At 49.8% G+C, this 23,497-nt stretch overlaps 11 protein-coding genes across 11 annotated transcripts; 5 read left to right on the top strand and 6 right to left on the bottom strand.

Annotated features, from left to right (window-relative positions):
* Positions 1-80: 80 nt before the first annotated feature.
* PHATRDRAFT_44332 (predicted protein) lies at positions 81-2,800 on the bottom strand (the record flags this gene model as incomplete). The annotated part of the gene is made up of 2 exons (XM_002178158.1): positions 2,689-2,800; positions 81-2,462 (listed from the first exon to the last, which is right to left on the bottom strand). Exon 2 carries the CDS (start codon positions 2,415-2,417, stop codon positions 81-83), a length of 2,337 nt encoding a protein of 778 aa, XP_002178194.1. The 5' UTR covers positions 2,418-2,462; positions 2,689-2,800.
* Positions 2,801-3,246: 446 nt separating this feature from the next.
* Positions 3,247-4,416, top strand: PHATRDRAFT_44331 (predicted protein; the record flags this gene model as incomplete). The annotated part of the gene is made up of 2 exons (XM_002178425.1): positions 3,247-3,751; positions 3,969-4,416. Exons 1-2 carry the CDS (start codon positions 3,438-3,440, stop codon positions 4,414-4,416), a joined length of 762 nt encoding a protein of 253 aa, XP_002178461.1. The 5' UTR covers positions 3,247-3,437.
* Positions 4,417-4,710: 294 nt separating this feature from the next.
* On the bottom strand, positions 4,711-6,169 carry PHATRDRAFT_18877 (predicted protein; the record flags this gene model as incomplete). Its single annotated transcript, XM_002178157.1, has 2 exons — positions 4,711-5,166; positions 5,258-6,169. The coding sequence occupies 2 exons, from the start codon at positions 6,167-6,169 to the stop codon at positions 4,711-4,713; spliced, it is 1,368 nt and encodes a 455-aa protein (XP_002178193.1).
* Positions 6,170-6,225: 56 nt separating this feature from the next.
* On the bottom strand, positions 6,226-6,942 carry PHATRDRAFT_44329 (predicted protein; the record flags this gene model as incomplete). Its single annotated transcript, XM_002178156.1, has 1 exon — positions 6,226-6,942. A coding segment is annotated over exon 1 (663 nt), but the record flags the coding sequence as incomplete, so codon positions are not given.
* Positions 6,943-7,259: 317 nt separating this feature from the next.
* Positions 7,260-8,098, top strand: chlM (magnesium-protoporphyrin IX methyltransferase). Its single transcript, XM_002178424.1, has one exon. It carries the CDS (start codon positions 7,297-7,299, stop codon positions 8,071-8,073), a length of 777 nt encoding a protein of 258 aa, XP_002178460.1. The 5' UTR covers positions 7,260-7,296; the 3' UTR covers positions 8,074-8,098.
* A 451-nt stretch (positions 8,099-8,549) lies between these two features.
* On the top strand, positions 8,550-9,787 carry PHATRDRAFT_44327 (predicted protein; the record flags this gene model as incomplete). The annotated part of the gene is made up of 1 exon (XM_002178423.1): positions 8,550-9,787. Exon 1 carries the CDS (start codon positions 8,612-8,614, stop codon positions 9,785-9,787), a length of 1,176 nt encoding a protein of 391 aa, XP_002178459.1. The 5' UTR covers positions 8,550-8,611.
* An 858-nt stretch (positions 9,788-10,645) lies between these two features.
* PHATRDRAFT_33738 (predicted protein) lies at positions 10,646-11,506 on the top strand (the record flags this gene model as incomplete). The annotated part of the gene is made up of 1 exon (XM_002178422.1): positions 10,646-11,506. The coding sequence occupies one exon, from the start codon at positions 10,646-10,648 to the stop codon at positions 11,504-11,506; it is 861 nt and encodes a 286-aa protein (XP_002178458.1).
* Positions 11,507-11,579: 73 nt separating this feature from the next.
* Positions 11,580-13,261, bottom strand: PHATRDRAFT_44326 (predicted protein). Its single transcript, XM_002178155.1, has one exon. The coding sequence runs from the start codon at positions 13,037-13,039 to the stop codon at positions 11,693-11,695; it is 1,347 nt and encodes a 448-aa protein (XP_002178191.1). The 5' UTR covers positions 13,040-13,261; the 3' UTR covers positions 11,580-11,692.
* Positions 13,262-13,678: 417 nt separating this feature from the next.
* On the bottom strand, positions 13,679-15,341 carry PHATRDRAFT_44325 (predicted protein; the record flags this gene model as incomplete). The annotated part of the gene is made up of 3 exons (XM_002178154.1): positions 13,988-15,341; positions 13,860-13,948; positions 13,679-13,759 (listed from the first exon to the last, which is right to left on the bottom strand). The coding sequence occupies exons 1-3, from the start codon at positions 15,264-15,266 to the stop codon at positions 13,679-13,681; spliced, it is 1,449 nt and encodes a 482-aa protein (XP_002178190.1). The 5' UTR covers positions 15,267-15,341.
* Positions 15,342-16,038: 697 nt separating this feature from the next.
* Positions 16,039-21,226, top strand: PHATRDRAFT_44324 (predicted protein; the record flags this gene model as incomplete). The annotated part of the gene is made up of 6 exons (XM_002178421.1): positions 16,039-17,759; positions 17,829-18,705; positions 18,776-19,090; positions 19,205-19,498; positions 19,577-20,006; positions 20,079-21,226. The coding sequence occupies 6 exons, from the start codon at positions 16,039-16,041 to the stop codon at positions 21,224-21,226; spliced, it is 4,785 nt and encodes a 1,594-aa protein (XP_002178457.1).
* A 145-nt stretch (positions 21,227-21,371) lies between these two features.
* Positions 21,372-23,453, bottom strand: PHATRDRAFT_44323 (predicted protein). Its single transcript, XM_002178153.1, has one exon. It carries the CDS (start codon positions 23,240-23,242, stop codon positions 21,398-21,400), a length of 1,845 nt encoding a protein of 614 aa, XP_002178189.1. The 5' UTR covers positions 23,243-23,453; the 3' UTR covers positions 21,372-21,397.
* Between the last annotated feature and the right edge of the window lie 44 nt (positions 23,454-23,497).

The following is a 23,497-nucleotide window of genomic DNA, read 5'->3' as shown; positions in this document are numbered from 1 at the left end:
CCAACTTGACCACAACAAATTCTACGGTCTTGAAACGGCAACTTAATCTACTCTCTGATAAAACAAATACTTAGCTTCTATTAAACCTTGATTAAGCCGGAATCCGATGCGACATCCGTGGATCCCGCCTGTGCCGATGCCATTTCTTCGTCATCATCCAGATCATCCTGCGCCCTTCGCTGTCGCTTCGGAGGGGAGGCTTCCCCCGAGTGCTGCGAGTCCAGTGACCGGTAGAACGAAGTCAGAATTGCTTCCGCTTGATCTCCGGTGATCCCAAGTTCGCGGACTTCGTCATCAAGGCGGCTCCGCAGGCTCATCAAGTCCATTCGCATTTCGGTGATCAACGACTTCACTCTCGTTGAACGTTCTTGAGCACCAGCATAGGTCCGTTCATTCAGTATTCGAATGTTTCGCTGTCGGTATACTTTATTTTTCAAATGATGAAGCTTCGCCTCGAGATCGATCCGTTCTTGTCGCAAGTCCTCAGCCTCACGGGTTGCGGTGGGAACATTTTTGTTGCCTTTAAACCCTAGGACACCTTCCCCCTCGTAGAGAGGTTTATCCAGGTCATTTTCCAGATCCGCCAACTTGCGTTTGTAAAGGTCATGCCCACGTGCTGTTCCGATCGGCAGCATGCCGGCACCAAAGGGAATCCTTCGTGCTACGGTGGATTCTTCCATATCGTCTTTGCTTTCGACGTTGGACCCCGATTCGTCCATTCCATCGACAGACTCTTCTTTCTTGGTTCCGTCGTTTGTGGTGGTCGCCATCGATTCCAGATCCAACACTGAACCAACCGCCGTTGCCGTCTCCATGAGCCCTTTCCATCGTTGCGCAAGTCGCGCATCATCGTAAGCCGCGGGATTTTCTTTCGTCATAACCGCATCCAAAGGAAAGTACCCAATTCCAAACGGAAGTTGGACGGCAACACGGGGTCCCGTCAACCCTTCCGATGGCTGACTGTCCGGGTTCTTGTCAGCGTCTCCCCCCTTTTCCAACGCGTCCCCCGGCGGATATACCGCTTGCACAGTACCCGGTCCGCACGGGGTTTCCACCGCGTCGCCCGCCAACAACCAGGCTGCCGCAGCCGGCGCGGGAGCAATCACCGTGGATCGGTCCCACGTTAAAAAGCTCCGTAAGCCTACCCCACCCATGCCACGCAATGCCGGTTCCGACGAGGTTGGGATGCTGTGTAAATTCAGGGACTTGGTCTGAAGCTCGGCTCCACGACTGCGCAGTACCTGCAGGACGTCCCGCATCACGTGGCTGCTCTTTCCTGCGCCCCGACTGCGGGTGCGTGACGTAAGGAGGTCCGCGGCGTCGACACACTCCTGTTGAATCTCGTGGAACTCACCCTGTAGTTGCCGCCATTCGGCATTCAAACAATCAATGTGTTGAAAAAAGTGCCGACGTAAATGATCCTGCACCGTTTCCACCCGTTCTCTTTCGGCCATGGCCTTGTGAAGTTCACTGCGCGCTTTCTGAACAGTCTTGCGGTACTTGGTCAGGTCGACTTGAATTTCGGAGGGATGATTTTCCCAGCGCAGCATTCTGTGCTTGTACTTGGCACTGACAGATTCTGGCGGCTGTGGCGGATTGAATGCGGTGACGGAACCGACGACGCGCGCGGACGGGACGGTCGCCTCCGTCAAGGGAGCCACAAAAGCGGGGCTCGGTATGGGCAAGGCGTGGCCCGCAATGGTAACGACACGGCGGTTGGCGTCGGTCGAATCTTCCATGGGAGAGAGTCCCCCATCTTCGTCCATGGCATCTTCCGTGCGTTTCGACTTTTTTCCAGGGACGGGTTGCAGAGTCCGCGCCAGGGAGAGATCACCCTTGACCTCGTGTTTGCGCAGTGCGTGCAATCCTTCCACCTCGGGTAGATACCGTGTGCGCGTGCGACGCTCTTCTTCCGTCAGCGAGTCGGAAAGAAAGCTCGAGTGACTCGCGGACGGTTCTTTTTCTCGCGCTAGTTCCCCGAGCGCGTCCCGGGCCAGACGCTCGAGTGGATCGGGATCCCTATCCGCGGTGCGTCCCCGTGTACTGTAAGCGGATTCCATCTTGGCTTGCTCGTGCAGTTCTTCTCCTTCGTCTTCTGCGTCCTTGGGCTCGTCCGATTTGGGGGTTGGGGAACCATCCGTCGACGCGTGTGGCTCTGTCCGCGTCCCGGACACGGCCCCATCGTGATTGTCTCCCGGCACGGAACGGGAATCCTCGTCCGACTCCTCGTGTTCGTCGGGCGTCGAGGTTTCTTCCCTACGGGGCTGGGCCTTGGGATCGCCGATTTCAACGTCTTCCAAGGATTCGACAATTTCTCCGTCTTCGGTTTCTTCGTCGTCGTCTTCGTGCGTCGCCATGACGGTTTCCGACGGGTCGTCGACACTCTCCGCGTTGGCGGTGGTATAGGAGAAATCCATGGTGTACGGTCGACGATGGTGCGTTTTGACTGTGACCTGTGCAACCTGCAAGTGTGTGGTGGGGTGAGGAGAGCAGCGTTGGTACGACACGGGCACGACCGAACCGAAAGACCTTTCCAACTAGAAGTCGATCGATCGATCGACCAACGGATTACTCTGGCGACGACGAGTCCAGCCTATCCTTCGTTCGACTAGGCGCGCGGCGCATGGGTTTCGTAGGCTCTTCGCACGTTTAGTGGTGGTCTACCGACAACCTTTTTTCTCTACCTACCGTTTTGTACTATACCCGTGTGGTCGAAGGAAGCGTCCACGGATCCAGTGACACTTACAGTTATAAGTAGCCTCGTTGGGATGGCAATGGACTTTCGGAACGTGCCTGGAAGTCAATGCCTGTGTCGTCCGCATCCTACTAGGCTCCCGCCGGATGCCTTTGTCTGTGCTGTATTGGGGTATCCTCGTCGCTGGGCGCGCGTCCGCTTTTGGGAGGGGCGGGGGTCAGCACATCCAAGCGCCGCGCAGTGCGAGCGCGCAGTGCGACATTGTGGTTCGTCGTCTCTGTGACACCGTCCGAATTGTCTGTCCCGTCTGACCTGCCATCGTTCCGAGACGCAAAACACCCAAACCACTCGTTCTAACGTTCGCCCCACGACGAGAGGCCGAACAATCGGATGACGCAGAAAAAGTGGAATCCATCGTTGCGAGCCGCCATCCATTTCAAATTTACTTAGGTTGCGTTTCTCAGCGTCACGGCTACATTTCTCGTTTGCGACATTTTCCGATTCGGCAGAAAGATACCGAACCACGTCCCCCAACACAAAAAAAGTGACAGTGAGTTGGCAGGACAACCTCACCGAACGTCTCCCCCCCCGCCTTCCTTTCCATCGGAGGGTATCTTCTCCGTACGCCTCTCGGCATGTATCGTTGGGGCATTCGTGTTTTTTTTTCCTTTTCTTCCACACACACACTCACTCACTCACACACGGACCCGTGAGCGTCACACACACACACACATCACCGAGCATGACGAACTTGTCCCACACCGACCCGACTACCGTCGTCCATACCAGTAGCCATAGCTTTATTGAATCGACCAAGTATCGTCCGCGCGAACGACTGCTACGTGAACACCCGTCGGCGTCCGCCAACGACATGGCGCGTTCCGCCGGTTCCGTACGCACCGACCCACACCCCACGGAACACGCCCCCCTGGCCGTGGTTGGCTCACCCCACCGCACCGGGAGATGGACGTTGGACGAAAAGATACTTTTCCTGTACGGCTTGCGCAAATTTGGCAAGGGCAAGTGGAAAAAGATGAGCGCGTATCTGCCGAATCGGTACGTGAACTTTTAAGCGTGTATCGTATACACACACACACACACACACACACACACTCCTACGTCTCCATGCGGATGGATGCTCCGGACGCGTACTTCTATAACAGCGGGATAGTCCACGACGTTGCTTTTGTACGATCGATCACCTTGAAACGCTCACTCATACGATGCTCATTGTTTCTGTTGTTTTTCCATTTCCCGTGTCCCACCGACACAGGTCTCTGGTGCAAATCAAGTCCCACGCCCAAAAAGTGCTCAAGCGCATCGATCAAGGCGAACACGTCTTCCGACGTATCGAGGAGAACAACGCACGGCTCGAGCTTTTGGTGGCGAGTATTCACGATCGACTGGGCCACGAAGCTCCCGCACTATTGTTGCCTAAAACTGCTGCGGCCAATAAGAGGCCACGCCGCAGCGTCGTCTCACCCAAGGTCGACCCTCCCATTCCTGCCGTGGAACTCGACGCGCAGCAGCACATTATTGCCGCCTCGGCTCTGTGTCAACTCGCGGCTCCCACTGGACCCGGTGCCTGGGATACCCCCACCACGTGTCCTCCCGGTAGTACTGGATCCAGTCCCGTACTGCATCCGGACCACACCACACCCTCGCAAACATGGATTCCTCCGTCGGACTCGCAAACCGACTTGTCTGTCCAAGGCGTCTGACCGGGATCTGCCACGGACAGGAATTCGCGTTGCGAGCAGTGTGTGGGCCCCGCCTTTTCCCTTTTGTTACCCTCCCACGTTTCACAAATTGTTCAAACCAACAGGAATACGGTATACTGTACAGCGTACCAATCCGAAAAATAGAATGTTTTTACGTTGCTTGTCGTTGAAAAAAAAAACGTTATGAATGCTTTACCAAATAAGCTCCAACGAGATTTGTATTCTAGCGATTGGCGTTCACTGTCAAAATAGACCTTGTTGGGATACTAGAGTACTCGTTAGGTACTATACTGTTCAGTGTCCATCTTGGGCAACTGGCTTTCCGGCAAGATAGTATTGCTCGCAGGTGTCAATCTCGACGTTGACTAGCTTTCCACGAAGCTCATCAATCTCACCGTCGCAATAGACAATATACCCGTGCCGCGTACGACCCATTACTTGCGTGGGCACGCGTACGTTGCGTTCCTCCACCAATATTTCGACCGTCCGCCCCTTCATGCGGGCCCGACGTTGAGCGGCGTGTTCTAGATTGAGTGCATTGATCCGTTGCAGACGATTCTGTTTGACGGCGTCGTCAACTTGGTCGTCCCAAACGGCTGCCGGCGTATTGGGGCGGGGAGAGTACGCGGCTGTATTGACGGAATCAAAAACCACCTCGCGCATTAAGGACAAGGTGTCTTCAAACTGCTCCTCCGTTTCCCCAGGGAAGCCCACGATCACGTCGGCGGTGATCGCTGCATCCGGTATTCTCTGTGGATTTAGTAAACGAAGAAATGTGTGAGTCAACGCAACGACAGTACGAGAGAGTACCGATTGGAAAAGACCGTCGACATTAACTTACCGATCGGATACGATCCACAATGTGCAGGTACTTTTCTCGGGTATGTCCTCTACCCATAGCGGCGAGTATCTCGTTAGATCCGCTTTGAAAAGGAATATGAAAGCATTCACAAGCTGCCGGTGTCTCGGCAACGGAGTCCACGACGCCCAGCGACATGTAACGAGGATGAGACGTTACAAATCGCAAGCGGTCCAATCCTGGTATTTCACCAACAATCCGGATCAAATCCGAAAATTTTCGCTTCGGGATCATGTCACGGCCGTAGGCGTCAATATTCTGACCCAATAGCGTGATTTCCTTGAACCCTTGTTCCACAAGTTCAGTAACCTCTCTTACAATACTCTCAGCAGGCCTAGATTGTTCTACTCCACGCGTGGTAGGTACAATGCAAAAGGTACATCGCTCGTTGCAGCCGTAAATGACGTTCACCCACGCGGCGACCGTTGATTGTCGTCGTGGTTTTGTGGAATCCTCCATGATATGGCTGGCTTCGGTGGCCACAACTTGGTTGCCATTGCTGACATCTTCTAATAAATCGCCAATCCGATTAGCGTACTGCGGTCCCATGACGAGATCAACTTCCGGTACACGTCGTAACAGCGCTTCCCCTTCTTGCTGGGCGACGCAGCCAGCTACAATAATCGTCACGTCCTCCCCGTCGCGTTTGCGTTTGGCGTGGGGTCCAATGTATGAATAAACTTTTTGCTCGGCGTGATCTCGAATGGAGCAGGTATTCAATATGACGACATCCGGCTGTTTGTTCTTGTCTACGTCTGGATCTAAAGGTCGAATACCGAGACCTTGTAATTGACCCTCGATTCGTTCGGAATCAGCCATATTCATTTGGCAACCCATTGTTTCTAGCTTGTAGGTCAAATCGGAAATGTCTTTATTCTCTCTCGACTGGCCCATAGTGCCTAGTAAGGCCCCGGAATTGAGAATATCGTCGCCTAGCTTGCGTGATCGACGTTTCAATGTGGCCATTCGTCGAACATCCGCCATGACGTCAACTACTTGAACGAGGTGAAAGCCGCGGCGACTTTTCACCAACACAATATCTCCCGGCTTGGTCGTAATTTGAACAATCCTATCGCGTGCTTCCTCCGGAAAGATTTCGTCCAAGTGCTCGTTCGAGACGCCGCCGTTGGCGTCTAGCGAATCGCGGCTCGGGACCGAAATCCATCCGATCGCTCCCGCCTTGTCCCGGGTTGCCGCACAAGCACTGATCTGTGTAGCCAAAGTAGCAAATGGAATTTCCGCGTTACGGAGTTGGTGTAAACTGGCGAGGGCCAGTTCTTCCGAGGCGAACAGAACGTGATGCACGTGGATTGCCGTTAGGTGTTGACGTCCCGCACCGGTGGCAATGATTTTGCGGGAATCTACTTCGGACCCACGTTGTGTCGGATACTTGGCGACACTGGTGGGCGATCTGGTTGATGTTGTTTTGGATGAACTCTCCGGTAGGCTGCTTCTTTCGGCCGTTGATGCCATACGTAGAAAAGGAATCCTTGCGTGCTGTCGTTGCTGTTGCTGGGCCTGCATACGCTGATAGTGAAAGGCAGCGAGGGGTTGCCATGCGAGGCCGCTCAAGAGCCAAAATAGACAGATAGTAAGTTTCGAGTAAGCCTGCATCCTGTTTTTCCTGATGCTGCTACTACGGCAAGCAACGAATTTGCAACACCGGGCTTCTTTATACCCTTGGTTGAAAAGTGATGAGGCTGCCATCGATTTGGTTTGATGGAAGAAGAGAATCACAGTCAAAATGCATCAGGGGAAACGACGACATCTGAACGGGTCTGTCCACCAACCGTCTGTCTGGTTGACTTTTTCGGAATGAGACTTTTGAAGTCCGGCCCATTTTTACTCTCTTTTCTTTGGAATGTCAAGATCCTAAGTTGAAGTTCCTATTAGAGACGGTGAGCCTGTTCGCCGACGCTATCGACCTTTCTCATGGTGGTTGCTTGTCGGCGTCGTTTCAACAGACTGCATCGATATTGACAGTGAGTATTCGCTGCTTGCTCGATATAACGAAAGAAAGCATGAAACAAGCCGGCGCAGTCTTTCTCGCCTTGCTGTCTAGCGCCAGCGCGTTCGTCCCCTCAGTCCATTCGGTGTCATCGGCTGGAAGTGCCCTTTTCTCCTCGGCGGACGATAAGACCGAGGTCCGCGAATACTTCAACACGGAAGGCTTCAGTCGGTGGAACAAAATTTATTCCGACACAGACGATGTGAACTCTGTACAGATGGACATTCGCAACGGCCACGACCAGACCATTCAAAAGATCCTCAAGTGGATTGCGGCGGACGGCGATATTGACGGCAAATCGGTCTGCGACTGTGGCTGCGGCGTCGGCAGCTTGGCTATTCCTCTGGCACAAATGGGCGCCAAGGTGTCGGCTTCGGATATTTCCGACGCCATGTCAACTGAAGCTGCTCGCCGGGCCGGGGAACTTGGTGTCAAGGCCGACTTTTACACGTCCGATTTGGAATCGGTCTCCGGCAAATACCACACCGTGACCTGCGTTGACGTGGCCATTCATTACCCCGACGATAAATTCAAAGAGATGGTCACTCATCTCTGTAGCTTGGCGGAAGACCGTGTATTGATCAGTTTTGCGCCCAAGACGTGGTACTACGTTTTTTTGAAAAAGATTGGAGAGCTTTTCCCGGGACCCTCCAAAACAACCAGAGCCTACTTGCATGAAGAATCCATTGTCCGTGAAGCGCTCCAACAGGCTGGCTTTGAGGTTGCGCGGGATGAAATGACGGCTACTAATTTTTACTTCTCGCGACTTTTGGAAGCCAAACGTGTGTAATCAAGCAAGCTATACGAGACACTTTTGTAACAAAGTTCTTCACATTGTTCTTGGTACTAGTAAGGCATAGAACAACAGATTGTCCTACCGTCGCGACTTTACCAGTGCCCTACCACGCTTGCTCGTTTACTACTAGTCACATATTCCTTTCTACAGTTAGTCCCAAGAATACGTCGACGTCGGCGTCGGAGTCATATCATTTCTGATCCATGTAGCTCAAAATCGAGTAAAAAGGCTTGCTTCCTGTCACGTGGAAGTTGCCAGGTCGCAGTCTGGGTTTTATGTTATTCATTGTTGATTATTTAGAGCTGTTTGTGAAACTGTGACAAGTCCGTTTGTCTTGTTAGTCAACTGTCAATAATAAAATAACTCCGGAGGATTCTTTTCAGGTTATCAATACGCGTACAGCGTATTTGGTATGAATGGAATGACCATGGAACGAAAAATCATCATCCCAAAGCTTCTTAAAAAAGCATCCTCGACCTCTTTCTCAGTTTTCCTGCTTACATTTGGTCTTTATTTACACTCCAGAACGAGCATGCTCACCATCAACGAAACACTCTCGAATATGACAACAACAGCCATTCTAATGAAAGGTGGCCAATTCGTTCCCATTCTGCAAAAACTTGCAGTTTCTCGGGAAGACTTCCACCGAGTTTCGCTCCGCTTGCTTGAAGCAGTCCATCCAGGAGATGTTTTGTTTCTCTCCATTCTTGGTTGGGCTGCTGTACCACTTTTTGCTCTCTTTTTCCGTTGGATTGGCAACCACAAACTTACCTTTCACGAGTCCTATCTATATCAGTTTGCTGATCACATAAGCCAGGCCGCGAAGATTGCGCTTTTGGTGTACATCGCAAATTGCTGCATCGTAATTCTCAACTCGCTTGGCTTTATCTTTAGCCATGTCACAGAACTATCACAGGGCATAACCAAGATCCTGTACATTGCTTGGGGTGCTCAGCGCCTTTCCGTTTTCAAGCGATATATACTGGGACGCGCTGTTTCTCGCAAACCCGATAAATTAGGTCGAGCCTTCTTGGTAGATCGCCTCGCCGACGGAATCATCTACGTTGTAACGGGTCTCTTTCTGCTGGACATTTTAGATGTACAAATGGGAGTGGGTGTTTCCAGTATCTTTGCCTTTGGCTCAGCCGGAACATTAGTTGTGGGGTTGGCTTCGCGCGATGTAGCGGCTATGTTTGTTAGCGGTTTGACTCTTTCCACGTCCGATCGTATCCAAGAAGGCGACAATATTCGATTTGGTGACGGGACCAGCGGACGCATCGAGTCAATTGGTTGGATGCAGACTACAATTCGTGGCTACGATGAGCTCATTGAGGTTGTTCCTAACTCGGAACTAGGCATGCAACGTGTCAAAAATATTTCTCGAGTAACAAAATGTCAAGTCAAACAAACTCTTCGCATCCGCTATGAAGATGTGGACAAGATACCGCAACTAGAAGAGGATATTTTGGCGGAAATTAAGGAAGCGTGCCCCGAAGCTATTACGGATGGATCTCGACCGTTTCGAGCGTTGTGGGCTGATTACAAAGACGACCACCTTGCCCTGATGGTTGACACCCACTACGAGATCCCGCCAATTGGACAGAAATATTGGGAAAATCGACAACGAGTCATGCAGGCAATTCAACGCGCAGTGAAGAAAAACGACGTTCAGTTTGTAACGTCTGTCAAGCTCAAGTGTATCTCCTAACAGCACGCTGACAAAAGAACTGTGTTTAAGAAATGCCACACCAAGGTCTCACTGTTGATGCAATTGTTGATCAACCAGAGATGGCACAGCAAGTTATGAATCCAAACTCTTCCCCAAGAAGATCCTCTATTTGGCTATATCGACTAGCTATATGAAAGAGGTTTCAAGCTTGTGATAATGAATTGTCAATATGTGTCAGTCTTACTATTGGAGTTCAAAAAGCAAAAGCCGGAGTGGTAAGAATATCGGTCGCTAACAGTAAGGGTCGAAATCACGCAAAATGTTGTGCTGGCTGGCTCCATGAGATGAAAACCCCAAAATTCACGCACCATGGAATCCATCAAAAATAGACGAAGACATAGTAGTGAATCGCAATGAAGTACTGGTATTATACTCTGATCTGTAGGAAGCTCCTAGTAATCCTATTAAATTGTTGGTTCGTGTATGGTCTGGAGCAATGTAGCGAGGAAAAAGGTAGCGGGTTTTGCCCAACTGGCAATACCTGTTGTCGTCGGGCTGATGGCAAATCAGGTTGCGTCCCAGACGATCTGGGCTCGTTCAATGCGACCTGTTGTAACGATGAGCATAATACGGGTTGCGCGGTCGGGTACGAGTGCAGCTATGAGAAATATGTTGGTTGCGTCGCTGGCGAAAACATTACAGATCCGTTGGTACAAGTTCTTCCTCGATACCATCTAGGTCACTCGGACAGATTAGACCGTGTCGAGAAGCTTCCGTTAAGGACTGAGTCAACTGAGCAATTTTTACATTACTACTCTTCACATGGAGATTTGACCAATATGAAGAATGGGACTGCTATTAGAATGGTTTTGTTTATCATTCACGGTGCCGGTCGCAATGCCGATGACTACTTTTGTGCTGCCTCAGCGTCGGTTGAACTGCAGGGAGTGTACGCACTTGATTCTGTTCTCATCGTGGCACCTCTTTATCACTGATGATAGAGAGATCTGTGCTACCGCAGGAGCGGCATGTTGGGAGGAGGATGGGTCGGGAGGCCCTTGGCGGTACGGTGCCGATGCCATAGCCTCGCTGTCCGCTACCAACTTTAGTTCCTTTGCTGTTTTGGACCAGTTCATAGACATTCTATTAAATCGCAGAGCTTTCGCCAGCGTGGAAAGAATAACGATTGCTGGTCACTCTGCTGGTGGGCAGTTTGTGCAACGGTGGTCCTTACTGACAAGAATGTGGGACGATCGCTTTCATGGTGTGGTTGCGAACCCTTCGTCCTACGCTTTTTTAACACCGCTAAGGTCTATACACGGTAAATGGCAGCTTCCTTCTACCCGCTGTAACCAATACAATCAATGGGAATGGGGAGTTGCCGTAGGAGGAAACTATACGGTACCCTACGTAGATGGCGTTTTACATCGGCTCGATTTGTCGACCTTGATTCATCGCTTTGGTAAGCGTTCCATGTATTACATGGTAGGAAGTCAAGACGTGTGTACAGTTCCCGGAAACTCTAAAGGATGGTGCTCTTCCCACGGCCTTGAATCAACATGTATGGATCGGATGCAAGGACGAAATCGGTGGGAACGAAATTCTCGTTACATGGACTCGTTACGTCTGGTCGGTGTTGGGGAAACACATAACAGGATTGTTGTCCCGGGAGTGGGGCATGACCACAGTCTCATGTTCAATAGCAAACAAGGTATAGCAGCTATATATGGTAGCCATGTCGTCGCAGGAGCGATGTAATTTCGAGAGTCGCTTTCTCACGGTCATATGGAGTTGTAGGTGATGACAAGTCGACAGTTTTTCAGGCTGCAAACACGGAAGTTGACGAAGTTTTCTTATAGTACACATTATAAATTTGTTTGTACACCACGGAAGACCAGTGGACCCCCTTTAACTCTTGTGGACAGAACTTTATCACAGTTTTCTTTAGCGGTATATTGCAAGATTTCCTTTGTGTGCCATGCCGTATTGATGGCAGCAGTTTTGCCACTGTTCCATCAGTTGCTCAACTGAATCCGCGACCTGATCCGACACTGGGCACAGGTTGGCCTGTCGCATGCGGCTCCGCTGCTTGCGATCTTCCATCATACGGCTTTGAACTTCTTCCAATGATTGATTGGAATCGCCGAGATACATGTATGCGTGGCCAAGGTCAGACGCCTCGGCGAGCGAGCCAAAAAAAGTTGGGATGAGATATCCTTCCGGAAATATTTCCAAAACCTGGCCACAAGTTGGCATAAATGGAATGCCCGTTAGTTGGGCTCCGTGGGGTGAAACCAAAATATCCACCGATCCGAAGAATTGGATTTGCTCCCCAAATGTTTTGCCTTCAAAGTAATCCAAAGCAATTGAGCTTCCAGGAAAACGGAGCTGGATAGCATCCTGAAGCTCAACAATGTTCAGCAGTGACCGGTTTTGTTTGCGGTTTAGCAAGCCGATACGGACTTGCGACGGACACGATGTGGTCTCCAAAAGGCCATCACGTAAGGCTGCAGCATGGCCTGCGCCAGAAAGCATCGCGTAACCATCCGACATACGCTCGCTCGCAGCGACGTTGCTCCAGCGATCGGGAACGCTGGCGCTAACTCCTTCGACTGTCTCTGGGGAGTTGTGCCGAATTTCTACCTGGAAAACGTCTTCCAGTAGTCTCCAAAAAGTAGAAAGAAAAGGTTTGTCCCTGCTGCGTCGGCGGTAAACAAAATGCTGCACACGTTGCAGCAAAGATTCGTTAGTGTCAAGGCGCACATTCAAGACGGGACGTTTATCCTTGTAATGCTGCCAATAAGACCAGCAAGCGTAGAGTTGTTGCATAGCATGGGGGAAATGCGCGGATATTTTATCATCAGTAAAGACACATATGGCTTCGGACGTCGAAGGCTCGACAGGTCCACTCAAAAATTGGGTTAATTCCGTATACACAGGGTTGGGCGTTTGTGAAAACTTCGCTTCGTGTGATTCACACATTCCATTCGACCGCAGCACTGTACTGGACTCTGAATCTACGGTTCTTGTGACTAAGATAGAGACTTTCTCTGACTTGAAAGACAAAAAACAAAACAGAGATCGTACTGAGATTAATAGCAGTACCGCAATCATCAAGATCACATCGCGATGTATTCTTCGATATTTGACCGGAGACGGAGAGCGACTCGGCCGCCGCATGAAGCGTTTGGAGAGTGAAAAGCTGGTTTTCATCGAGGAAGAGCTGCTGTCCAATACGGGTAAATACGATAGCTGTGGATTGCCCGGATTGTTGTCCTCCAAGCGGCACATGTTTGCTTTTGCCTGCTAAAGAAGGGAGAAACAGCAAGCCAAATGGGTTGTGGTTGGCATGTAATCTCGTTGCACTTTGTAAGTTGGAGACAAGGATCGGAAATTCCAAAAAGCACGAAAGTTGCTATGTGTTTTTCTCACATCGAACGGTGCGAGGTTGTGACTATGATGGAGCTGCGAACTACGTGCGACTGGGCGGCCGTTGCCACGATTGTATCAAAATAAATAATTTTCGCATTTTTGCCTCGTGATTGTGTTTTCTTTCTTAGAGTTTGAAGTTAACATAAAAGGTTCTGGTTCGTCAAACGGAAACCTGTGACATTCTGAATTCATGCCACGATCTACGCAGTGTCATTTACTGTTAGAAGGATTTTTCAAGCCGTTTCGAGCAGCAGCTATTCTGACGTGAATCGCCTGCTTCCGGAAGGACTGTAGATTGTCACGGTGTGAACTGACGTCAGTACATTTAGGGATTTGAAATATTTGACGTATTGCCACGTTACAATAAACAGATGGATTCACAGTCAAATTCACGGTCAGGCTTGGAGGGCCTTGTAGATATACCATACATGCGATTTCTACATCTACTTTCTCGCCAAAACTACCCACTAACAGTAATCCAAATTTGACCCCTGGCATTCAATCTTCGTTTCCAACTTCCCGTTGGTAAATTGCATTTTTGGAAAATTCCTTCCAATTGTCACATGTGATCATGTTGTGCTGCCATACCAATAAGAGATTTTAGATATTCGTATTTACAGTTAACAATATTGGTAGTTCCCAGCAGAGCTCTTTGGAGAGGCTCTCCAAGTTGACGTACATTGGAGATTCGCGACGCGTCCGTTTCGATACGCCAAATTGTATCTAACATTCTACGATGTCGAGGAACTTGCTGAACCATAAATGATTCTACGCTTGCTGTAGTAAGAGCGTGTCTTTTTTACCTACTTGTTTTTGCATCGAAAATGCTGTTGCCGGGTGACGCTAAGTCCAACGATCCAAAATCGTAGTCCTCTCTCGTTAGTTGTAGCAGTGTGGCTTTTAAGTCGATTGTCTTCAAATACTGATCCAGACGAGAGCCCGATCCCGTGGCGTGTTTGACGGTCGACAAACCTGCAAAAACGGACGTGTTTTCGCCATCGTTTCGAGGGTTTGACCCCCATCCGGACGCACCGTATTGTTCCCACATACCTAGTTGCGTTAGCAAGCGCTCAGTATCGTTTGCGATATTTTCCATGTGACCAACAAAGTTGATGTGATCCCAGTACAGCGGCCCCATACGCTGTTTTTGGGAACGCCAATGTGGATCAGAACATATGGGCATTACCTTCTGGACAAAGTCATCGAACGAAACTAGCGCTTGCTTTCCGAAATTTGTTTTCACGGGATTGCGTTGTTGGGCGAGATGTTTTTGGCACGAAAGTAGATGGTAAGCTGTATGGCCTTCAGTCTTTTTCTGGAGTGCCAGCTTGACGGCTACTGGGCAGCAGTGATTCTGCAAGTAGACTCCGTTTTGATCCGTCGCCTTGTCGAGATACGCGGATAGGATTCGTTCGATGGGATCTCTAACGAAAACTGCCCGCGTCCAACTGGGGTCCGTCAACATGTAGTCCGCGTCCGCTGGTGTATAATGGTACAAGTAGTATAGACCGTTAATGCCCGGTACATGTGGCAATACATCGTTATGCACTTTCCAGTCTTTCAGATTCATAACACGGCGGAACAGCTGTTTAAACACGGTACAGCCGACTTTGGGAAGAGTGAAAAAGAGTAGCTTGTGCTGGGGAATGACGATAGGAGCTTCGTCGTAGCCGCCGTACTCGAAGATGGGATCGCCGAACGTCAAAAGCGTTAAGTTTGCAAAATCGGAAGGTTGATATAGACGCTTCTTCAGGCTCGGTGCCTGTAGTGTCCTTCGTATGCTTTCAGAATCGACTGCTGACAATTGCGGCGTTCTCAAAGTGTCGTTTTCCCTCGGACCGCTTAATTTGACATCGTCATCATGCTGATAAACGCTAGTCGTATCGTTACTGGTATTTTTGTCGACGTAGCTTCTCGCCAGTGCGACTATCGAATTATTGTCATCCCACCGAGGAAGAGGACTCATTGGGTTGCCATTGTACCGCACATTTAGCAACCCACCAGCAATCATGATTGCCATAACGGAGTAGACATAAAGGATGGAATGATGACGCTTCAAATGGTGCCGCCTGGATGCTGCCCCCATGGTACTGAGTTGCTGGTTCGAATAGTCGCGGGACAGACCACGGAACTTCGGCTGTCGATTCCATCACCGACATCGTTGAATTTCCAGTTGTTTCAGGAAGCCACAGTAGAAAACAGAAGAGAGCGCTACCTGAAAAGCAGATTTCAAGTGGCTACCGATTGGAATGTGACACATATATGACGCATAAACGTGTCGTCAGTCTTTTGCCGACCTATTGGAGGGTTTCTCGGTAAGCATATTTTGGCAGTCAACAAAAAATGAGATTGGCTGTTACCTCGTATGGTCCATGCTTTGCCTGGACCCAAGTCTTTCCCGTCACAACCAACCTTTCCGGATTGCATTTCCATTAGCCAGCTCTTTGCAATCTTTTCAGTCTAGAGTGTCCACCAGAGACGCTGATTCCCCCTAACCAGTATTTTGGGAGCAAACGCATGGTCATTGTACGTTGAACAAGTTTTTGTTCTTGTATAAAGCTCTAATAATAGCCTTCAACTGGGATCCATTCATTGTCAATCTTCCCTTCTGTCAACTGTGGCAGATAGGAAAAGCAACTTGACTTAAGCTTCTACCACGCTCTTATTTTTCCAAATTTAAGACGGCATTACTTTGGAGCTGCTGCCGTTGGTTTCGTTCCTCCAAACCGCGATCTTTGCAAAGCCGAATCAGGTATCCGTTGGCATCCGTATCTTAAAGACCACTTAATCTTGGTACACAAAGGATCGAGACGAAAAATATCGTTTGTTACACGGTAGGTGCTATCACAAGGAGAGAAATGCCTTCAATATTGGACATTGCAACGAGCTCCGGGTTGGAAGCGAACTCTGTTACTTTGGAGACGCCAATTGCTCCTCCTCCATCGCTACCGATTCCCCCCACCATGGTCGCGAATCCTGTCGACGAAATCGACAATTTCAAAACGAATGGCAATGCCGAGACACAAAAAGAGTTGATGGTATTGGCTCCGACTCTTGAAGACATTGTTGCCGGAGGGATTGCTACGACTTCATACTCACCTGAGGAACTAGCACGATTACAAGAGCGTCCAGTTGTTAATATCAAGTCTTTGGACGATACTCACAGCGACTCTTCAAGGAGGTGTAATATTGCTGCTACCGATCCCATACCCGAATTCGAGGATTCGAAAGTGGCTCTTGGATACGAAGACAATAAAGCAATAGAACTCTTGGAATCGAACAACGAATGTGTCGTCTCTACTTCCAATAAAGGCAACGGACTTCCAGGATTGGAATTGGCGAACACAGCCACGAATGATCCAGAACTGCCTCACTCAAAATGCAAAAATGTAGCAACCGCACTTGGTGCCAGTACTGAAAGTTCTGACGGATTCCGTTTGACTTCTCCGAACGAGATTGATCAATCCAGTGAAAATGGTCATCCTGAAAAGAAATGTCAATCCGATCGGATGGTATCAACATCACAAGTGCACTTGTCCGGTCAGTTGGAAAGCTCAAAGTCAGGATTGGTCAGTGTCCCGATTTCTGGAGTGACGCCTGGTCAGAATGATGTTGATCAGCAACCGCCCGATGAAATTGCCGAGATGCAAGAACCACTGGCCGTAGTGGCTCCGGCGCGCAAGGAAACAGTCACCCCAGAACATTCCCCTACGACAAAACTTTCTGCAGAAGCAGCACAATTGGGGAAAAGTCAAGACGGCAAAATCGACTTCAGTAAGATTACTTACACCGACGCAGCCGCTGCTGACTCCAAACCCGAAGTTGAGCAGGCAATGGTTGTTCTTGGATGCGAGGAAAATCCATTAGTCAATGTAATGTCGGTTAGCGTATTCTCTGCTTCTAAGGACGTCACCAAAGATCCACAAGCGAAATCGCTTGACACTACAGCGCATTCTGTAGAACAGCCTCATCACGAAAGCACATCAAAGACGGTTACTGGTAGTGCTGAAAGCACTGACGGAGTCAAATGGCTCTATTCAACTTCTCCGATTAAGCTTGATAGCTCCAGTGAAGATGAGGATGTTGAAAAGAATACTGAATCCGTTCGGATTGTATCGACATCAGAGATGTGCTCGTCTGGTCAATCGGAAAGCTCTAAATCAGTACTGGCCAGTGTCCCGTCTTCTGGAGCTTCGTCTGGTCAGAATGCTCTCGACAAGCAACCATTTAAACCCGCAAACAATGGCGAAAAGGAAGTCGGAGCTGTGTTGACTGCTAAAAGTGATACGCAGAAGGGGGTTGACAAAAAGATGCAGATCATCGACTCGGTCGGGTCCATCAAAGGTGAAGAGCGGGGAATAGACAGTCTTTTACTGGTATCAACTTCAGCGGGCGATTTGCCCCAGGGAGATTCAACATCGTCTGTGCCCACCATTATTGAAATTGACCTGGCGATGCCAGAGACAGAATTCGCGCAAGGCGAAAATTCGAGCAAAACGCGTACGCGCTTAAGTGGCCCTGCAAGTGCCGCACAGGGTCTTTCGTCTACTGGCACCAAATTCAAAGCACCACATGGCAAGTCAGTGCCTCGAAACGCACGAAACTCAGGTATCTTGTTACCACCTCCTTATTCTTCAATTTCGTGTAGGCGTTCGTGCCCAGAAACACGAAATGCGAGACTCGCACCGGTGATTGGAGAACAAACTTTTCAAGGCAATTCCGATGGTAGGACGTCGTCAGTGGCCGAGTCTTCAATGAGTTTGAGCATGGTCCACCAAAACAAAATTACATCAGGTGAATTACATTCAACCGCACTGCCAATGAGCAAAGAGACTCCGACAAAGTCGACAGAAACTGCTTTAAAATTTTCTTTGTCGCGACGGTCTGCCGTAAAAAGCCCCTCTCTCAAACGCAGTGCTAGTTCCAACAAAACCCTTGCGGTCGGGACGGCTATATTGCAAGATAAACCAATGATTGCCTCAACTCCTTTGGGTGCTGATTCAGCTTCTGTCCTTTGGGACCTCGAACACTCCAACTTATCCAGGAAAAAGCGACGCTACACCAATACAAACGCTGATAGCCCACATGGAAGTTGTCACCTTCCTGTAAACAACCAGGAAGTCATTGTTCTTCTTTCTTCGAGCGACGATGATCAAAGTGCTTCCGAAGCATCCAATCTCAATGGCATCCAAACCAACGTTGCCGAAAAGTTGGAACCTAGCGTTTCCAGTGAAAAAGAAGAGTCCTTCTGGAGCTTTATGTTCCAGGATGAAAGTATTGAGGACTCTTGCTTGACGATGCAGGATGCAGATGAGGACGACACAGTTTCCGAATGCGATATTCCGAATGATTGCACTCATAGCAAACATGTACAGGGTTTGGCTCCCTCAGAGAACCATGCTAGTATCAGACCACCGGGGGTAAATGCGGCGAAACCCTGCGGATGCTGCTTAAATTGCATAAGAGCCTCGTGTGGGATGTGCAACAATTGCATCCTTGGCAAGCGACAGTCGTGCTTTCAAAAGGTATGTCTGACTACACGATGCTCCGATTTCGGTACTCAGGTCTCATTTTTCTCTATAGATGTGTTTGCAGGTGGATGAGTCTGATAGCGCTGTGCATGCTCCGTCATTTCCTTCTGGTTGGCGCTTTTATTTTGGGCAAGACAAGAAATATTGTGGATTATTCATTTTAGGGCCTGGTGGGCTTCGGTACAAACGAGCGGAAAGCGCAGTCAACCGATCTCCTAGTGCCCTGCGAAATGTGGATATTCAGCATTTTTACCAGTATGTTGGATTGGATGACACAAGAGCTACTAACGAACGAACAAATCAAAAAAGTTCCAGCTCAATGGGGGTTGGGGTTCGCTGCTATGCCATGTACACAAACAGGCAATGGTATTGGGGTACTGTGAAGAGGATCTATAACAGAAGAGGAGTGAAATTTTGTAACGTACGCTTGTGTTCTGGTTTGTTTCGCCGAATGATTTTCTATGTTTTAATTCTTGTCACTCGCTTATGTTAGGTCCTTTTCGACGATGGTGATACCCGAGATCGAGTTCCCTTTGGTAATGGATTGGAACTGATTACAGAGAGCGAATACCGTAATTTGTATCCAACTCAAATAATACCGAAACGTCCTAGCCGACTCGAACAAAGTGATACTGAGCAGGATTGCACCGTCCTCAATGCCAGAGACCTGAGAAGGCGCCGTTGCCACAATTGTTCAGCTTGCCGTACTGAATCCTGCGGTTTTTGCTTTTCCTGCGTGTCAAATAAGGAGAATACAACATTGTACAAGCAGCAGTGCTTCCTTACAGTAAGTCACGAGTGATTATATGCAGCAATTCAAGAATCTGCGGTCTTTATTCTAACTTTTCTGTAATGCTTTGAGTAGGTTTGTTCTCAAATAAAAGTATCCGAGAAAGCCCATGCCGTCCCGAGGCTGGATTCGTATACTTTTTATTTCGACAATGAGAAAAGTGACCGGTGTCCTCGATGGCTTCCACCGAAGCTTGCAGGCCTAGTGGTGATAGATGCAAACGGATCGACACAGCGGTTTACGAAATCAAGTAAGCCATGTACTTTGTTTGACTCTCGCAGTAAGGAGGTGCAAGATTTTTATGAAGGCTTTCTTGGAATTCCGTTAAGAGAGCAGAATGTGGAGCATACTTTGGTAGGAAAAGGCTTTCGGCGTGATTGGTTAGATGTGAACGGAAACTGTAAAACCCTGTCAGGCATAATTTCGTCTTGCGAAAAGGATATTTTTTCAGGAGACTACTACTTCACAATTACTTACGACAACTGGTCGCTGTCTTTCCTGGACTGTAAGTACTCGCTTGTGGAAGAGAAGGATTTAGCAGAGGAAGCTGTTTGGGGAGGTTACTGCTTGTTTTCAGACCGAGCTGGCAAAGTACCTCAGCCAAACAAAGGGATTCGGTGCGAAAGATGGATCTGCCCAGATGCTTGCAAGGTGTCTGCAGCTAGTGTCACATCAAAGAATTTCCCACATATGTGCTTGTCTGTGAGAGGTTTCCTGTTGGAGTTCCAAGTAAAAAAGTCCACAATCAAAGGTGCCGGGCTGGGTGTTTTTGTTAGATGTGCCAGCATGAACGATTCCTTGAAGGCCGAGGGATTGGTGCTGGCTGCAAGAGAGTACATCGACTTAGGAATTTACGCTCCGCTGGTACCAGAACAAAAAATTCCGGAGCACGTCAACTTAGCTTTGAATTTTGTTCATGAATGGAAGTGCGAAGAGTGGAACTTTTCGTTATGGGGCCATCCAACCGGTTGGATATACAATATCAGCGATGTGGTAACGGGAGAGTTAAGCACATCTTCTCGCCAAAACCTACTGTCGTACGTAAACGAGACGGACGGAAAAGAAGCACCGTTGATACGTGCAGCCCATGACCCCGAGGGTGCTGTTCATTACCTGCTGGGTTTTGAACAAGGTGACAACTTGCATTTGCCTCTAGACAGCAATTGGATGGAATTGAAAATAAACTACGGAAGTGGATACGAAAAAGTGCGTGTTCGGAAAGGGTACTCTCGATTGTCCCACTCTGAGCAAGAAAAGTTTCGTGAATTGATTGCGTCCGACGACAAGGACACCCTTGATGATGTCATGAAATGGAGTGCTCAAGATCTCATCCAATGCCTCACCAAGTTTGAAGAGAGCTTTGTCATCCAAAAAGGGGATACCCCACTGAGGGAGATTGCGGCCGCTCGCGCAATACTTATTGTGATTCAGTTTAAGGAACGCATCAAGTCATTCCAGGAGGAATTTGCCACACTGGATGACGATACCTCATTTTGTGACAACGGGTACACTGACCTGGAAAAGCTTGACGTTGTTGGGAGGTGCACCAGACTACTTGGGGCTCTACTCAATAGTGGTAGCACTCGAACTCAAGTATGCAAGTTTATTCTGAAAACAAGGGAATTATGTTCCACTTTGGCGACACTTTTAAAATGGACGGAGAAAATGCTGGCGACAATGTCAGTCTCACGACTACGGAAGACAATCGTCGGTGACGCGGTGTAAAGGTTACAGGTTACGCTGATGCGTAAACTATGATGGACCTATTTGCGTTTGTGCTGAGAATCAGAGCACGAGGGGCGAACCAAATTTTTGCGATCAACATCTGTTCCAAGCTTACTGTTAGTCCCGGTGGAAGAGACACGTAATTCAACATTAAACGGGTTACTTTTTTATTTAGTCATTCTTTTTCTCTTGCGAGCCCTTGGGCGCTTCTTCGGGGGGAGGACCAGAATCTTCGTTGCCTGTGGATGGTGCTGGGGCGCTGGTGGCTGTACTAGTAGGAGGCGGCGGCGACGACAGCAAGGCATCCACGGCGCGATTCAAATTACCGTGTACTCGTTCCAACGCCGCAACGTTGCGAGCTTCGTCGTCAAAACCCATGTCGTACAAGGACCGCAGCTGGGTGCGATACCGATCCGCTGCCGGAGCAGCTGTTACGGGTGTGCTCACACTGCGAATGTTGCTGGGCGTCGGAAATGCCCAAGGATTTGTTGCCGTGGCGTTACTTCTGCTGGCTCCTTGGGAACCTTGCAGCAGGGAGGAAAAATCGAGCCCTGTACTCGTATTATTGAGACTAGGATTTGTTGCGGGAGTCACGGGGGGCATCATCATGCTGCCCGGATTCATACCACCCATGTTTTGCTGCAGCTGCATCATTGTACGAAGCATTTGCGGATTCATCATTTGTCGGATAAAGTCGTTGCCAGCCTCGGGATTGTTGGCGAACATACTCCTCAACATAGGATTCTGTTGTTCAAGCATGGTCCGGAACATGTCGGGATTCTGCTCCAAGGCATTTTGCATCATTTGTGTCACAGCCGGATTATCCAGTAGATTCATCATGAGATTAGCCTGGTCCGGGCTGGGCGGTTGTTGCAGTGAGGAGGCAAATCCCGGCATGCCGGTACTGGCCCAGGGATTTCCGGTGGCTGCGGTACCGTGGGCGGTTGTTCCAGTGTTGTTGTTGGCACTGGAAGCGGCATTGCGGTTACCTCCCATGGCAGCCAGGAACGGATTCGTCGCTGCATTGTTGGCATTGCTGTTACTACTGCTGTTCGAATGGGCCGTGGCGTTGGACGCCGCCGGGCTAGCTCGGGTGTAATTACTCCCCCACGGATTCGGCATGGCGGTCCCGGACGCCCCGGCTTGCGTATGGGCCGGGTCCGCCGTCCGCGCCGATTCCGTGTGATTCATGAGCGCGGACGCCTCTTCCATTGGTTGCTGGACATCCCGATACATGCTGCTGAGAGCGGCAAAGCCGCCGGGCATATTTTCGAGCTGCGAGAGCGCCAAGTCTTGATTGCGCATGGCTTGCTGGCGGGCGGCTGGATTGCGCATGACCCGCAAGGCGTCACGCAAGACTTGCGGATCGTTGAGTACGTGCTGTAACTGCGGATTGGCTTCCATCATTTGGCGCATCTGCGGATTGCTCCGCATCTGCGCCTGCATCATGTTCTGCATGAGTTCGGGATTGTCGAGCAGTGATTGCATCATGGGAGAATTCATCATGGCTTCCAGTTGTTGGGGGTCGGTTGGAGGCATCATGCCGGGTGGAAAGGCCCCCGCCGAATTATTGACATTCGCCAATCCCCAGGGATTCGTCGACGACGACAATGGTGGAGCGGTTTGGAACAAAGGCGGCGGCACTGTTGGAGCGACGGTACCACTACTGGTGACACCCGTCGAGGCCGTGCGATGGCTACTCGTGGTAGCGTTCCCGGATCCTACCGTTGGAGTTTGACCACTGCTCTTGACGAGAAAGAGGGTCGACCGCGGAAGGATTGCGTAGTGCGATACGTGGGATTCGTTCTCCAGAATGCGTCCCTTGTAAATGAGACGCAAACGTTCCATAGGTACCGTCTCACCGGGACGTGCAGCAATGGCGGCCTTGACGTCTCGGACGGTGGGATCGGAATCGTTGCTACTAGTGACGAGGACGTCGAAGCGATCGCCATTCGACGTGCGGATCGTCAAGGAAAAGCCGTGGGAGTCGTCGACGGTCGTACCGGTACCGCTCATGCTGTCAACTATCAATAGAACACACTCCGTCAACCACAGTCCAATGGCCTGCAATGCCAAACACAAAAATGAGAAAAGATCTACGGCAGCAACCAAAAGTCGCGGTAGAGAATATGTTGAATGGAGAGAACACAAACTCTCTACACTGTCTGGTTGGGACTGATTGTTTGTTGCTTTGGTAGGTTGCGTTGTGGGAACGCCAAAGGCTGCGTGGGCGAGTTTTACCGACCACTGGGGAATCACGAGGAGGGTATA

Source organism: Phaeodactylum tricornutum, chromosome 4 (genome assembly GCF_000150955.2).
Source record: "Phaeodactylum tricornutum CCAP 1055/1 chromosome 4, whole genome shotgun sequence".
Taxonomy (NCBI): Eukaryota; Bacillariophyta; class Bacillariophyceae; order Surirellales; family Neidiaceae; genus Phaeodactylum; species Phaeodactylum tricornutum.
This window is presented reverse-complemented; position numbering and strand designations above follow the sequence as displayed.

What these genes read in the sequence shown, in the direction of transcription:
- PHATRDRAFT_44326 (XM_002178155.1), bottom strand. Translation starts at nt 13,039, where the DNA reads ATGTGCCGCTTGGAGGACAACAATCCGGGCAATCCACAGCTATCGTAT.
- PHATRDRAFT_44323 (XM_002178153.1), bottom strand. Translation starts at nt 23,242, where the DNA reads ATGAGCGGTACCGGTACGACCGTCGACGACTCCCACGGCTTTTCCTTG.
- chlM (XM_002178424.1), top strand. Translation starts at nt 7,297, where the DNA reads ATGAAACAAGCCGGCGCAGTCTTTCTCGCCTTGCTGTCTAGCGCCAGC.